The 16,766-nt window shown below is 38.6% G+C and overlaps 1 protein-coding gene across 6 annotated transcripts in view; it reads right to left on the bottom strand.

The window, feature by feature from the left end:
- Positions 1-4,291: 4,291 nt before the first annotated feature.
- The window catches only part of Sap47 (Synapse-associated protein 47kD), a 53,225-nt gene continuing 40,750 nt past the window's right edge, over positions 4,292-16,766 (bottom strand). For 4 of the 6 annotated variants that reach the window (XM_034315364.2, XM_034315365.2, XM_034315366.2 and 1 more), the window contains exons 5-9: positions 11,865-12,002; positions 11,298-11,437; positions 10,817-10,956; positions 8,215-8,379; positions 4,292-4,617 (exon numbers count right to left, since the gene is read on the bottom strand). In XM_034315364.2, coding sequence (XP_034171255.1) covers positions 4,442-4,617; positions 8,215-8,379; positions 10,817-10,956; positions 11,298-11,437; positions 11,865-12,002 — 759 coding nt within the window. In that variant the 3' untranslated portion in view covers positions 4,292-4,441. The other 2 variants (XM_034315369.2, XM_034315368.2) reach the window with 2 other exon arrangements.

Genomic DNA, 16,766 nt, shown 5'->3' with positions numbered 1-16,766 from the left:
GTTTAAAATTAAATTATGAAATAAAACTGAAGAAAAGAAACAAGAAATCATCACAGTGCCAACTAATAGCGTTTACTAAGTATAATGTTATTAAGTTGGTCGTGCCTTTTTTGTGATATTTCTAATACAACGTTAATGTTCTATATCATAAGGCGTATTATCAGAGTAAATAATGGAATTTTGTACTTTTCAATTATATACTTCGTATTAAAATATATAGTTTTTTAAAATATCTTGTTCTTTTATTGATTGCCCAAATTATAGATCTACGACTTCCGGTGAAGACAGGCAGCGCCACTTGTAAAACGCGTGTGGGTGTCAGGCACCCGAATTGAGTCAGAGTGATCAATGTCCTTGGTATCATCGATATCCGCAAAGTCCAACTCCATTTTGTACTTTTTTAAAAATAATTTACTACAATTAATCAAAATAAATTGTTCAACACTGCACAATACCACCTTCAAACGCATGCTTAAGTCCTTAAGTCGACTTAAAAACATAACTTCAATGCAGCCAAATAAGAACTCGTTTTCTACAAATAAGGCGGACTTATTCGACTATGAATTCATAAGAGCTTAAGACTTTCTTAAGCATTGACTGTGAATCTACACCGACAAGCATTTACATTTCTCTCAACCCCTTTTGCAATCGTACCCCTTTCATCGTCTTTATTTCTTCCCTCTCCTTTTTCTTCCTCTTCTCGTTCTTGCTTTTTACACCTGAATTTGCTCGGTTCATTTCATAACGCGGGGTAAAATAAGAAAAGTTGAACAGTAAGCTGGCTGAAACGAGCGAACGAGCTGATACTTAAGACGTTGCTTATTCGGCGACTGTGAATCTAACCGATGTCTTAAGTTTATGCTTAAGACCAACTTAGAAATAAGTTGCGACTGTAAATACCGCCCTTACAATTAGTTAACTGTGTATATCAGAGATCTTTATTCTCGCCTTCTCACAGCAGGCCGCTTCGACTTGAATGTCGGAGCGAATATAACATGGCGCTAGCTTCGTGCTTGTCTCTAGCCCCACTCTAGCTGAGTGGGTTCTGCGCAGGCTTATCCCCACACGCGTCGTTATGGCGGCGCATTTTCAAGATACGAAAATTTTGATAAATTTTCAACATCGATTTATTCAAAAATAAAGCCTCTTCCGAAAAAATGTCGTTTTACACTTTTGACTTACTTTTTCACGTAGAATCATCCCCTTTCCAGTTGTGCCATCCTGTATATTATGAATATACATTCAAGAGAAATTTTGGTAGTCCACCTTAACTTCAGGCCAATACTTTATTTTTTTTTTCTATACATAAAAAGCATTAATATATCGAGAGGAAAAGATTATCGGGTAAACACGTATCAGTCTATATTATATTTTTTTGTTGTCAGTTTATTTCTCACGAGGTACACGACCTTTATTGTTTACATTCCGCACTTATATTAATTATTCTCTTAAATAATTCCGTAATTAATGCTTCATCTCCTTATACTCTCAATAATATTCATAATATATTATCATACTTTCAATGGAGTCAACAACATATATATATATTTTTTTATTTATTTATTTTCATATGTATATCATGTATATTTATTTATGTGTGTATATATATATATACGTATCGGATGTATGTTCATTCTTACGATTGAATGCACTGTACCATAGGATAGCTTGTTCTTTTTTTTTAATACACAATTCACAGAGTTGTTTTGAAATAAGAGGGGCTGCCGAAGTACACCATGAAAAATCTGTTTTCTGTTCATTTTTTTTTCTCTTTTTCTTTTGTTGGCCATTGAAGTGTGTGTGTATGTGTGTGTGTGTGTGTGTCTGTTCACGTTTAATTTTTTTTCTTTTTTTTCTTTTTTTTTTATTACAGAGGGAAAGACGTTCGCTTATCAAGTCTTACATAAATTTACTTTCCTGATCCATCGGTTTCGCCCATTCAAAAGATGAAGGGCTCTCCTCGTCGCGATATATAATGTACGTTTTCTAACCTCTCGGTCAGTGCCAAGAGGGAAATATATAACAAGGAATCAATAGAATATAAACGTATAACACCCAACAGATTCGTTTTAACGAAAAAAAAAAAAAAAAATGGCTAGATAGTGGAATTATATCATTTACTCTGAGGGGGGAAGGGGGGAGCTTCGTGTTAATGAAATTTCACGATTATCGACTCTGTGGAACTTCGACGTAACTTAGGCCCGAATTAATTACACACCTTAACATTAATATACATTTAATACAGTATACGTATCCATATATGACCTAACGACTAGCGCGAATGAAAAAACCTCGCAGCGAGTTGAATGAAACACGCGCACGCGGTGAACCAGCGTTGAGCTCAGAATTTTAAGTCTTTCTTTTTTTTTTCATCTCTACCCTTAACCCTTCCGCTACAGCCATCGTCGATACAAAACGCTTCCATATTAAATTGTTTTTTAAACCGCAAGTGTTTTTTAGGTAATACTCAATTGTTATTCGAAAATTTACACCCTTTGGGCGACTATAGTTGCCTGTAGCAGCGAAAGGGTTAAAGGATCAGGGAGTCCTCTAGGCTAGTGAGTTTTTTTTTTTCACCATACATCGAATCAGTCGGTCGATGCACGATAGAGAGAATATAGAAAATCTCTGGGGAAGAATTGACGAAAGATCTGGACTCAACATAGCGGCGCACGCAAAACGAACGTCTCGACGGGAAGTGCAAGGATTTCCTTTTACAGCCTTCCTTTTCTTCCTACGAATCACATGTTCCATTGTTTATGGTTGGTAACGAAAATTCTCTTTTTCTCGTCGATCGAGATTGGTCCACGTGAAAACCTGATCTCTTTAATCTCGATGTTAAATAGCGCTATCATTTCTGTCCAGAAATTTTTATCCCGGTCTCGTTTAGACTCGAGAAGATTTCCGTTGGACGGTACAGCGCGGAAAATCATTCTTTCCTCTTTCTAGAATCTTCTATTTGCTTTCACGTGGACACAGTAGTTTAAATATTAAACATATACTCAACGTCAGCGTAATTAACAATCAATTTAATGGAACAAGTAGACTCTCGCCAACATAACCTTAATATATGCTCTGAATCCATGTTAGCCAACGATTTTTCTTTCGTACACGAGGTACAATTAACGGAGGCAGAGTATGTTTAATCGAATTGAATTCATCTTTGGCATGCAATATCCACGATCGACGAATAACGATAAAGGATCGTTGTAGGATGCTTGATCTCCGATAGATTAACACGTTGATTGCCATGGTGGTGATGGACGCCTCAAATTTTGCGTAATTGGATAATTAGGGGCAAGTTTGGGTGACGTTAGCGTTATACTAATAATACAATTAGTATGCTAATGGAAATTAATTATTACACTGATTAAAGGCACCTATGATCGATGCTTTAAATAATTTAAAAAAAAAGGAATAAGTATTACTATATTAATAACCTAAAACTGCAAATTTAAAAATTAGCTATTTGCACAAAAATTTTTTCCCAATTTTAATTCAAAGTAAAGAATTAAAAAATGAAGCGACTTTTTCCACTATGGCATTAAACGTGTCAATTTGATAAAATTAAAAAAAAAAACGAAGCTGATTCGTCGATTCGTTCGAAACGGCGTCCTTCGGCACACGGCAGTGTAAAATGTGTGATCCTGGATAGTCCTCGATCCTTCGAACCCGATGAAGAATATTCAATTGTATTTAATTTATTATTCACACGAGATACACATATATATTTCTTAGCACAGTGCATTTCGAGTAAACATTAAGATGTACATTGATTTATCTTCTTTTTTTTTTAAATATGTTTAACGATCAATATTACAAACGAGAAAATGCATGAAGAAATCTTACACATTCGCCCGTGTAGTAATCGAAGGCGAGTTCGTCTAACAATTGACATAAGTGTGGCGTTCAAGTACATAGAATCGTGTCCCGTGTGCACACCCGTCCACCGTCTATGGATCATCGATGGATGGAATCGACGGAGAAGCTAGATCGTCGAAAAAATAATTAACCCATCACCCTCGGGTAACCCTATCGTCTTCATCGTGCTCGAGGATCGTAAACGTACACGCTGTCGAGAGAAAACACACCCCCGTAAGAAGAGGAAAATTTGTTTCCTCTTACCTCTTACCTCCAACCCTCCTTCCTCCCCTTCCATCTTCTACCTCTTCTATCAACAACAATCATCGTTCCTTTCTCTCTCCATCATTATTAAATTAAACAGTCAAGTCCCGAACACTAATTACCCAATTAAAAATAAGGATTTTTCGAAAAGAGAGACAGAGCAAGATTCTTTCTTTCGGTTTTCCTTTTTTTTTTTTTAGAAAACCGGAGGAAGATCGATGGAAGAAAAGAAGAAGCCGAATCTCTCCTGGCAGGATCTCAATTGAAACGCGACGAGATCTTCTCTGTATCCGGTCACAAAGAGGATCCCTTCGGCTCACTTGAGGTCCTCGTCTTCCTCGTTGGCCAGTAACTCGTCGATCTGCTTCTCCCAATCGTCTTTATTCGCGTCGGTGTCTTTGGTGGTTGCGACGCCATTCTTCGTCTCGCTTCCGGTTACAACAACCTCGTAATCCTTCAGCTCCGCTTCCAATTCGCGTTCCCAATCTTCTTCTGCGGAGATTGACAAGTAGCTAGTTTCATGCAGGCCACGCGGGGTCTTGTACGGCCAATGTGTGTACGCGTGGGTGTATTATTTTTCTGTGTGTATATATGTGTGTGTCGCAATCCAGCGTCCCAGCCTCGCGTCCCTATTTCTTCGCATTGATCTCGCGACTCGCGTGTCTCCGTGTGCCAGTGTCGGAATTAAATCGTGTCTTTGTGTTAGTGTTAGTAGTGGGGGTGGGGAGGGTAAGCGGGAAAGAGAAGGTGGAGAGCAAAAACTCAAACCACACAAGGAGAGAGAAAAAAAAAAAGGGGGGTGAAACGGAACCGAGGAGACGGTTTTCCGGCGTCACCCTTCCCTTTTACCGATCTATAACTCAACCTTTCGCATTCCAGCTACATTTCCGTCTCGATTCGCGCCACCATACTTCAATTACTTATTTTATGAAAATTTATCTTAATTCCCCCGTTGCATAATTTTCGTTTTAATTTTCTACAGGAAAAATGGTATAATACCGATATTTTTATATAACGCAACGAAGGGGTTGAAGTAAAATTAAATTCCATCGAATTTTCCTATCGGAAAAATTTCACCTGAAACCGCATTACCATTTTCGTTCGATCGATGAATTATTTCGCGTGTCGAGATTGAGGCAACGAACGAGCACCGAATTTTTCGCCAGTAGTTCATCCCTCCTCTCCGTACAACCCTTGCGTATATCGATTCGTCTTTACATGCGCTCTCCATGTCGAGTCGACGTTCGATAGCCCCGCGAACACCTATCTATATCGACACACTCGATACCGTGTCGTTCTATTATTTTCACTTTCTTCGCTTACTTCTATTTTACCCCCTCCCTCCCTTGTTTTTCTACATCGAAATAGGGTGCACCGGTGTACGTGCTCGTTTTTAACCCCCTTGCGGTCGTATATCTACTAGCACTAAATAAAATTAGATAAATTATTAATTATTTAACCTTCTCGGTATAACAAGCAGTAGTACAACAACGCTTTGGGCGTCCAATGTTTACAAATTCAACTTATTTATTTATTAAAATTAAGGATTTATATGGTACTAATAATTTAATAAAAATTGATATATTGTCGAACTTAGGGTCGTGCAATATTTACGGCTGAATTATGAAATTCAGTAGTAGTAATCAGCGCATGGTCAGACCCACCTGGTAATACTACTTAGCTGGGTCACTATCTATAGAAATAAACGAATTTAATCAACCATTAAATTATCAACCATTTGGAATTAAAATTTGGAATGAATGAAAGAACCACTGTGTTTCGGTTTAAATTAAAAAAATTAATTAAGTTCCATTCTATAGGGGGTATAACTGATTTCGAAGGTTTACTAGCGGTACAAATACGACCGCAAAGGATTAACGCCGCTTAAGCGTCCGTCCGTACGGAAAGCTCGTTTTCTCGTTCGATTCGTACGTTTCCCGTCGCTCTTTTTTCACCCCCGCGATTTTCGCGTTCACATTTCGGATAGACGGGCTTGTAAACGGATCGCCTCCGGCCGGCCGTTTTTCTCTCTCCTGAATATGCGTTCTGTGGTTTACGGAGTAACTCGTCGTTATGCGTTTTAGGTTTGAGTTGAATCGGAAGGAAAATCACTACGAGGACTACACCCACGAGAGACGAGACATAAGGTTACACCTCGATCCCCGATTGTTATTATTTTTTTTTTTTCCATTAAAACACGTATTGTCATTCAACGAATTTTTATATGTTACTTCTTTTTTTTTTTTTTTGGTTATTTTGTCTTAATTCTTTATGTAACACTTAGTAGATTCTCTTCTATCTTTCCATTTAATCTCTTAATCAAACACGAAGAGAATCGACAAGAGACGATATTTATTGATTAAGAACAAAGACAGACAGACAAACAGACAAACGGACAGACATACAGACATTTAGTCGAGTTTTATTCTTTGCTCGTTATTAATTTTTTTTTTTTTTTAATCTTCGATTTGTGTATATCTTTTCTTCTCTCTCTTTTCTAAAAGGAATCCCCCTTTTTTTCCCCTAGAATATCTCGTACTTTCCCTTAAACACCGTGCGTACTTTCATTCTCTCACGCACTCTACCCTTTTCTCTCCCTCCCACTCGCTCTCTCTTTCTCTCCCTTCAGCAAATGTCGATCCCTAAACCGCGGGCGTCTATGGCCGCTAATGTCATCGGTTCCTATACTGCTGTTTTCTCTTTCATATCACCGTTTCAAATCCGACCGTGTACATCCTTAAACGCTTTTACGATTTGCATATATCGAGCCGTCTGATCTTCACCCCTCCTCTGTCTTTCTTTCGCCTCGGTATCACTCTATCTCTCTCGAACATCAGAAAGGAGAAAACGAACGGTCGCTAACAACGAGGACGATAAGGAATAGCCATCGCGTCGTAAAAGCAACCCCCTGAATCGTCGATCGGTTCGCCATGGATGGGGTGAAAAAAAGAAAAAGAAAGAAAGAAGGAAACGAGGGGTTGAAAACGTAACGAGGGTGACGAGAGGATCGTTCCCTGTCCCGTATTCATCCAGCGGCCTTTGCTTGACCACACTTGAGAGAGAGAAACAAAAAGGAAAAAGAAAAGAGAAGTGGGAGCTGGGTGGTTCGAGGAGACAGGGGACGAAAAGCGAAAAACTCAACGTCGGTCTTCGAGACGGGGAAAGAAGCTTGTATTATTATTTTTTTTTTTTTTCTTTTTTTCTGAGGGGTGTGCTTTGGATAATGCTTTTTTTTATCGGGGTCAAATTCTCTCCTCTTCTTTAGGCTGTTGACAGAATAGAATGGAAAGCGGTCGTTTAGTCACATGAGGCAATCATCAATAGTCAGAGATGAGAGACGGTCTACTGGTATGATTGCGAAATAAGGAATAACGTAACACAGTTGTTATCATACAATGGTCGAGAGCAATTCTCGCTACTAAAAAGCACACTGATTAGGAACCTTGGATGAAGCTGCTCGCACATAAATCAAATACACAAAACTACGAAATGAATAAACGGCTCGCTAAAAACGCTGGTGAAAAGAAGGTGGAACACAGAGAGATCGAGTGTCACGATTACGTTGATTCTCGTCGTATTATACTCACGAGGGACGGTGTTTCGTGGACACCTTGTGTCTTGGGCATTGATCGTTCGATCGGAGGAACTTCCCTTTTCAACCCCCTGTACTTAAGGGGAAGTTTCAAGATTCAGAAATTTAAAAGTTATACAAATTCCAAATTCTCAAATATAAAAATTCCCCCGACGAATACAGAAGGTTGAAAAGAAGAGTTCCTCTTCGAATGTATCTTCTAATTAAGAATTTCGTTGGTGGTCGTAACAGAACGTCTCTTCAAAGATCGAGTGTCTTCGTGACTAATCGTCGAGGTGTGTGTAAAGAAGAATTTTTCGATCAGAGTGCACCGAAGAGTCCTCCTTTTCTCTTTCTCTCAAAAATTAAAAGAAGAGGGAACCGTGGCAGGAGTTAAGGTCCGTCTATACGTATCATTCGACGAGCTAAGCAGGGTTTATCTTGAATTATCGCGACGTTCTATGCAATGATCCCAATTGAATTCATTAGGGTGTTAACGACGACCAACGATCACTAACCTTTAGGTGGTTGCATCCCAAGTTTTTTCATGCCCTCGCGGACCTCTTCGAGGTCCGTGTCCGAGACCCTCATGCTATCGGACACGAATTCGTGGCCCGGGGAATCGGCGTTGTTACTGCTGCTGGTCACCGTTCCGCCGCTTTCCTGGCCGGTGGTCACTTGAACTGTTCGCAAGACAACACTCACGGCTAAACTAGAAGGGTCGGGGAGCAACTGTTGCCTAACGCTAAAGCTTTCTATTCCATTCGTATTTCGCTGCGTGTATCGTTGAAATTTCATCGAGGTACGACTGGCTGCACTACCACGACCGTTATTCGTCGGTGAAAGATATTCATTTTTTAAACGAACCGTGTAAACGGATATTTCCTGCTTCTAATAATGAACAGCGAAACGGATAGGTTTCATGGAAGCCGTTTTCAAAGGTAAAAACGAACCGGAACACGCTGATGGAGAGTGAAATTTCAGTGACCGGACTTTCGAGAAGTAAACGGAAGTTTCGCGGAGTGCAGCAGTCGCCGGGATCAAATTCTTGTTCTGAAGAAAGTGGTTCAATGCTCGGAGAGAGCGGACGGAATGCAGAAAGGTGATTAACCTCTGGTGGAAGATTATTTCTTAACTCGATAACGGGCGGAGCAAAAATGTTGGAAATATGAGAAATTCGATAATTAGGAAATTTTCCAATTTCATGGGTACACTAGGGATGGTGCAGCCCGACTATTCGGGTCGGTTCGGAAAACATCGGGCGAGTGTCCGATACATACGTGCAGTCGCGTAGCCCCGCGGGCTGCGGTCTGCGACCCAACTCTCGTGTTTTTCAAAATCTATCGGACATCCGCCCGAGCTCGCCCGATGTTTTCCGAGCCCGCCCGAGCCCGTAATATCGGTTACCTTCGCATCATATAACTTTCAAATAGGTTAATTTCATAAAAATCTTGATATCGAACCACCGTGTGTCTCTCAACCCTTTCTACTTCCGTTTCTGCCTCCAATTCCGGAAAAGCCGTGTTGTTTTCCCAGCGTGCTGGCGTGCAGCAATTTTCCGAGCGGCGCGTTCGAAATTTCATCAAGAATTATCGTTTCACTCGAATTAACGTCGAATTCGTAATTTCGATGGACCAATGACAATGCAATATTAATCGTTTCCCACTCGATTATTCCCAGCGTGTTTGCGTTACCATCGTTTCCAATCGAAGAAGGAAAATATTTTGACACGCCAGCACGTTGAATAAATAGAAATCTACACGACGCATCGAACTCTGAATCGTGCCATGCAAAGAAAGATTCTAAGAAAACGGTCGCGCGACGCTCGTAAAACGTCTCCGCCGCCTTTTCCCGTCGACGCCTCGCGTCCTCGGACGTACGGGCTAAATCTGTCCGTCTCGACGGGAGGAAATTAACTGTGCTACTTTCGGGCAACAAAGGTATGTCGAGTCAAGCAACTCGGTACTGCAAATGCAAACTAACAGCGGATACTATGTAGTGAATGAAAAATAAAAATAAAAGAGCGCGCGTGTAGCACGCTCGATCGATCCTCTCTTCGAAAATCATGTCGATGGTTGACTTTTATCGCACCTTTTAAAGTAACGAGTTTCATACGACGAACAAAGCCGACGGATATTCGAAGCGGTCAATGCCGCCGCTTTCCAACCATTCACCTGTCAATCCCCCTGGTCTATTTGTTATTAAGTCTTCTAACAAATAAACTTTTAACGGGATTGTCGGATATAGAGTGTTGGATTTATTGTCTCTTCGATATTGAAACATCATTTTTGTTTTTACTGCGTTATTCCAGAAGTTTCTGTGGTTTTTGGATCGATGTTTCGATTGAAGCATTGAATGTCATGAATAAAGATTTTCTTTCGACAATTTTTTCGTTCTTTTTGTTTGTTAAAAATATTTTATCAGTGAATGGTTTCGGACTTTTTTTCTATTGAAATATCCTTCGGCTGAGATGAATTTATTTATCTTTTTAATTAGATAATAAATGTTTATCCGATATTCGAGCATCAATTTGTAGAATAAATATCCGGTGGTCTGAAGAGACAGCCATCGACTATGCAAAGCGTTTTGTTTAAAATATCCTCGACGATATGATCAAATATTCATTCTTTTACTTTTGCAAACATCCCGTATGATGCATAAGTAAATCTGTTATCCATTTAACTCTCTAGGGATGGTGTATCATCGAATACTTTAAATTAATATTTCAATCCTTTCAGGTAAATATTGCAAATTAGTAATGTTTATATTTACTCTAATCAGGGGTCGTAAATGACCAGCGCCAAAAATTTAATAATTGAAAGGAAATTCTAAGCAGCATTAATATTATATTATGGTAATTTCAAAGGGTAGAAAATCAGAATATTTCAAAGGGTAGAAAATCAAAATATTTCAAAGGGTAGAAAATCGGAAAGTTTCAATTAGAAACTGAAACAATCCTGAAAGGGTTGAAATGGAAATAGGTAGAATTTTTCAATTTACAAAACGCAATGCAGTTGATCGAGAGGGTCGAGTGTTATATCCAATATTGCATGGCAAATGCATCGAACCAAGAATAATAATGTCTAACGATGAGAAAGTGGAGGGTCTAAATGGAATTACCTTCTGGTTGGTTCACGTTTCCGGCGGAGGTCAGATTCTGGTTGTTTTCAGCCTGACTGGCCATCGCGTTCAGTTCGTGGCTCTGACGGAGAACGGAGACCCGGTAGAAATAGTTCCGCCAGAAATTCTCTTCGGATATTCTGCATGACACGGGGAATTAGTCTCGATGTGAACCCGATACAGAGCCCTGCCCTTCCGATCTACCCGTAAACGGACAACGTTTTGGAAATTGCCAATTAACGCGACCCACCGTAGACTGATTTCATTTACAACCGGTAAATAATCGATTCGTAGTTAAGTACATACGCTTTGTACCTCGGTGTATATCGATTAATCAGACACGTTCCAAGATAATTTCTAATTAGAAACTCTGAGTTATTTTCAGAAAAGCCCAGCATCGATTTACTTTTGACGTTAAATTTCAACTGAAAACGTTTCAACTGTAAGAAAGATATTTTCTAAATAATTCTGTTTAACTTACACTTTCGGTACCAGCTGGAATCTCATGTCTTTCAGATTCGGGTCCAAAGCAAGGGTGGCTTCCGCCATCGGCTGCACAGCCTCGAAGTCCCATGGGAAATCAACTCCCTCGGGTGGGGGCCTCAAGAAGTTACGTTTGTCCTGAAATCAGTGCTCGATTGTGGAAAGGAGGAATTCAACTATTTCCGTAGAGTCGGCGACGCACGGTCTGGATCGCTCTACACCATGTTCATTGCCATCAAACTCGGTGAAATTATTCTTGAATACATTAACCCTATAATACCGTGTCTCGTATCTATTTCCAACGATCAAAGGAGGAACGAACAACGACTATCTCATAATCTTTGCTCATTACCAACCGCTATGAACACCGCAGGAATCGTATCAAGTATCTTTGTGAGATACGAGCACTTTGTACACCATATTCCCCTCTCTCTCTCTGTATATACAAAGCCTATCTAGCAAACGGAATTCAATTGCGCTCCTGTGTCTCTCTAAGCTTCGTTTTCCCGGGACAGAACAGTTGTCGAACAACAACAAGCGTGTATACTGGAAAGGAATTACTCACCGTTGAGAGAGATAAGCATTCTTCGCGTAATACGTCCTCGTTCGGTGCACCGACCCACGGTGCAACGGCCTCTCCCTTTTCGGTGTGCTTGTTGGCAATGAAAGCCTCCTGTTCTTTGTTCAGTTCCGCGACCAATCTCTGAAATACCATTAAATCCCGTGATTAGAGAGGGTGCAGATGTCGAGGGGAGGACGAGAGTGTCGTTGGACTGCGAGACAGAGCGCAATTAACGGTGTCATCCACTGACGGGCAGATCAAGTGCCCGATGGAGAGCTCACGGGCACCGGAGTGCACGGGACAACTGCGAGGTATAGGAAATATTTAATTTCAAAGTTTTTAAATTTCTAAATTATCTGACGTTTAAGTTTTGCAATTTGGTAATTTAGGAATTTGATAATAATTAAATCATTCTTATAGCAGATAGCCTTCTCATTTTCTGCCCTCGTGTTTTCATTTTCAAAACCAAAGATATCAAAGACTTCCACGTCAATCATGAATTATTCATAGCGTATAATAAGAAAATGAGGAGAGCCATGGAAAAACTTCATTGCAGGCTATTAAAAGCTAGCTTGTTGAATTTTAAGTGAAATTCTTTTTGACGTTTTTAATAACGAACCACTGTTTAAGAAAAAACATGCCATGGGTCAAATAGATGAAATGGAAAAAGATTGCGTTAAGGGCGAAGAAAAATTGATGGCTAAGGATCGTGGAACAAACGAAAGGATTAAAGAGAACGCGTTCCTTGATACCGAGGCTAAAGCTAGGTGAGCTAACCTTCTGATTATCGTGATTGTATTTAGGTCAACCAAGTTCTTAACAATCTCTGACTCGATGGGTCTTGATACTAAAGCTCTAGATACATCGATAGCCAAGTTTAAAGGAACCGGTATCAATGTGGCTGCTTCGGATTCAGTTAGACTTCCCTAATTTAGATTAACCAAGTATTTAGATTAAGCAAGTTCTCGACTTGTACTAACCAGGTAACTCGAAACTATTCAATTTTCGTTCGACGAAGCTGATTGCAGAGCACTGTGACTCTATAGGGGTCAAGAGTAACGATTTGACTTTGGAATATTTTCAGGGTGAATTTATCAAATTAAAATGTTTCATTTAGCACCTTGAGTGCTACGTTATCCATATGAATTTTGGTAATTTGGAATTTAAGAATTCTGAAAATTTGAAATTATTGAATTCTTGAATTCTAAAAATGTGAAGTGTTTGAATTCTGAAAATTTGAAATTCCTGAATTCTTGAATTCTAAAAATGTGAAATTCTTGAATTCTGAAAATTTGGAATTATTGAACTCTGAAAATCTGAAATACTTGAATTCTGAAAATTTGAAATTCCTGAATTCTTGAATTCTAAAAATGTGAAATTCTTGAATTCTGAAAATTTGAAATTATTGAATTCTGAAAATTTGAAATTCCTGAATTCTGAAAATTTGAAATTATTGAATTCTGAAAACTTGGAATAAAATAAAATCGATTGGAATTAATACCTAAACAATTGTACCATCGAACTTTCATTCATATAATAGATTTCAGTGAACTCCAGAAGTAATTCAATTCAGTTCTTCTCTGAAGTGAACTTTAACTAACCAGCTACTCAATTCGTGAGCCAAGTGACCGTGTACGTAGGATTTTCAACCGGATGACTTTCAAGACCAGTAAACTCTGACTCTGCAAAGACCTTGAAGAAATATATCCTAATGTATTAAAGATAGAACCACCCTGTGGCGGCGAGGCTCACGCTCGGCTAAGCCAGCTACCTTATTATCGCTTGTATTTGGGTCAACAAAGTTCTCCACTTCTCGCAGACAGTGCATCGTCGCGACGATAACATTCTTCGTCAAACCACTGATCAATATTTTTTTTTTCCTTCCTCGCCAAGTTAACCAACAGCAATCTGTATAAACGACCCGTGCCAACGACAGAAATGGCAGTACCATTTTTCTCCTACGCAATCCATGAAACCCTGCTTGTTTATTTCTTGTAACTCCTCCGTGATACCAGTGATTTCATGCTGCAAATTTTTCACTGCAGCAATGTAAAAGGGAAAACAAAAATTTTATGGGATTCGTTGATTGGAAAAAATGAAAAATAGAGGCTGGTTTGTAATGTTTGCTCAGAGATGAATGTAAGCAAACGAAATTGTTTATTCCTTGTTTTATTTCGGTTGAAAGATTCTTGTTTTTTTTTTTATTAACACTTTACCATTGCTATTCTTTCATATTTGACTAGAATTTTGAAAAAATTCTAAGTAGAAGAAGAGATAGCGAAAAAATTATTAAATGAGTTTCTGGAATTTTCTATTTATAATCAGGATGTTAATAAAGCAGAATTCAGTGATGCGATAAAAATTGAAAATGAATGCTTCGTTAACGGAACATTGGTCATTAAAAGTTTCGTTTTCGATGTATAAATTTTCGGTTTACTCCGGATTGTAGAATTAGTGCAACGGTGGCCCAGAAAACTCGGTTTATTTTTAATCCACCAAGTCGATGGGTGTACGTCACACTTTTACAATTGTGTGTACACGTCCCCGGCGAATTTTTACTACCGTTGGTCACGCGAATATACAGCTACGACTCATTTTCCACGTGTAAAACAGCAATTTTACTTTCGCGGTGCGGAAACTGTAACAGGACAATACATGGTTCAGCGCTTCGATCAATAGCAGAAATTCTAGCTAGACGACGTAATATTCATAAATCAAGCAAATGAGCTTCGTGTGTCGAGGCAAGGATCAACAAGGAGTGAACTGTGCCTCGTTTCGTTATGGATCTCTCTAATGATATATAGCATCTGGGTTGGCAATTTGAAATAGGAGATCACTTTGTGTCGTGATAGTAATGTCATGTAGGTGGTTGATCGATGCTCATTATCTTTCGTGGAGACAAGATTTTTTGGGGGTGGGCCAAATCCTTTAGAAATTTTGAGAACTTGGAATTTTGGCAATTTAAAATCTTAGAATTATAGAATCTTGAAACATTAGAGTTTGGGAATCTTAGAATTCTGGCAATTTGGAATTTTAAAATTATAGAATTTTGAAAATTTAGAATTCGGGAATCTTAGAATTTTGGCAATTTGAAATTTTAGAATTATAGAATTTTGAAACTTTGGAATTTGGGAATCTTAGAATCTTAGAATTACAGAATCTTGAAACTTTGGAATTTGGGAATCTTAGAATTTTGGCAATTTAAAATTTTAGAATTATAGAATCTTGAAATCCTAAAATTTTGAAATTTAAAAAAAACCTAGAATTCTTGAATTAAAAAATTCTGAAATCCACGATTTCATTCAGAAACGCCTTAAGCTTTCTGTTCGAGGCTAATGCCTTCTCAGTCACTATACCAGGACACTACGAATTTGATTCAGCTGACCGTGTTACTGTATCAAAAGGATCCTGACCTCCGGAAGAGGCGAGCATTACACGAAAAGGCTGGAAAAATAGCTTCCGGCTTGACGGATCGGATTCACTGAATCGATCTGGGTTGGACAACCCGGAGAAATGAAATACCGTCTGCTGGAGGATTCAATAGCATTCTTCGAACAGACACTTCGGATCCGCATGGAACGTGGAATGTATAACTTTCTTTCCACACCCATGATCACACCGAAGGACAAAAGAAATGATGAAGCGAATATTTATTTATTCAAGAATATCGATGCTTTGAAAACCTTTGTCTCGAGGAGTGCAATTCTGTTCACTCAGAAAATTATTAAAGATGTTTTAAAGATGTAAGATTTGTCATTTTTGTAACCATCCTCTTCCTTACACTTTCTAGTGAAATTCTGAAATAAAATAAAATAAAAATATCCACGAATTTCCTGGTGAAATTTTCCCAGCATTACATAGAAATGCACTCGGATGAGTAAAAATTTCATTTTACATTTCAACGTGGATTTTCAGCGCGATGCGACGTCTTTAACGAAAAATGATTTTAATCGCGCATCCGGCCGACTGTGAGAAAACCTGCACATCTTCCTCGACAGGAGTCCTGTATTGCAGTCACGTGGAAGCACGAAACGTGGCGCGAATGCGACAGGATCTTTGCTACTGCCAAGTCCTTTCCAAGGTATGGAATTACCACCCAGGGATTAAAGCTATGGGAAAATAAAAAGAGGCCGGAAAACAGGACGTCGTCTCAATTTTTGATTGCAGTCTTTCAATATCCTATCGATAAAGAAAATATTGAATAATGGAAATTATAGTGGCTAGTTACAATTTTTTATTTTTATATGAAATGGTAATTTTTTATTTTATATGCTTCAGAATTTTAGAATTATAGAATCTTGAAATTTTGGAATCTTAGAATTATAGAATCTTGAAACTTTGGAATTTGGGAATCTTAGAATTTTAGAATTTTAAAACTTTGGAATTCGGAAATCTCAGAATTTTGGCAATTCAGAACTTAAAGAATCTTAAAACTTTGGAATTTGGGAATCTTAGACAGTGGATTAGGGAAAATTTAATTTTAATTTCAGACTTCTTTAATGGTCCATGATGTGATGCTTGTAGAATTGTTAATTATGCTTGAATATAATTACTGGAAACTTTATGTAATCCCTTGTTATCTCAAAATGATATTAGAAACTTGGAGGAAATGAATGGCGTGTAGGATAATAATGATTCTCTAATATTGCTTTCCAGCGAGTTAAGCGTTGGATTTCACGGTCTGGAGTGTTTGAGATCGGCTCGTATGATTTTGCAACCTTAGTATCGGATCCTAGAACCCGCCTCGAGGTTTTGATAACAGTTCCGGTAACCCTAAGGTGCTCGATATTGAAGTGTTGGATGTGAGAGGAGTTCGAAATTACTGATATGGTACATATTAAATTTTAATCTCCTCCGGATTAAATTTTTAAACACTTTAGATCTCTCAAATAAAATATTTAGTGA

Source organism: Osmia lignaria, chromosome 15 (genome assembly GCF_051020975.1).
Source record: "Osmia lignaria lignaria isolate PbOS001 chromosome 15, iyOsmLign1, whole genome shotgun sequence".
Lineage (NCBI taxonomy): Eukaryota > Metazoa > Arthropoda > Insecta > Hymenoptera > Megachilidae > Osmia > Osmia lignaria.
Note: the sequence above shows the minus strand (reverse complement) of the source record. Positions and strands in the feature narration are given on the sequence as shown.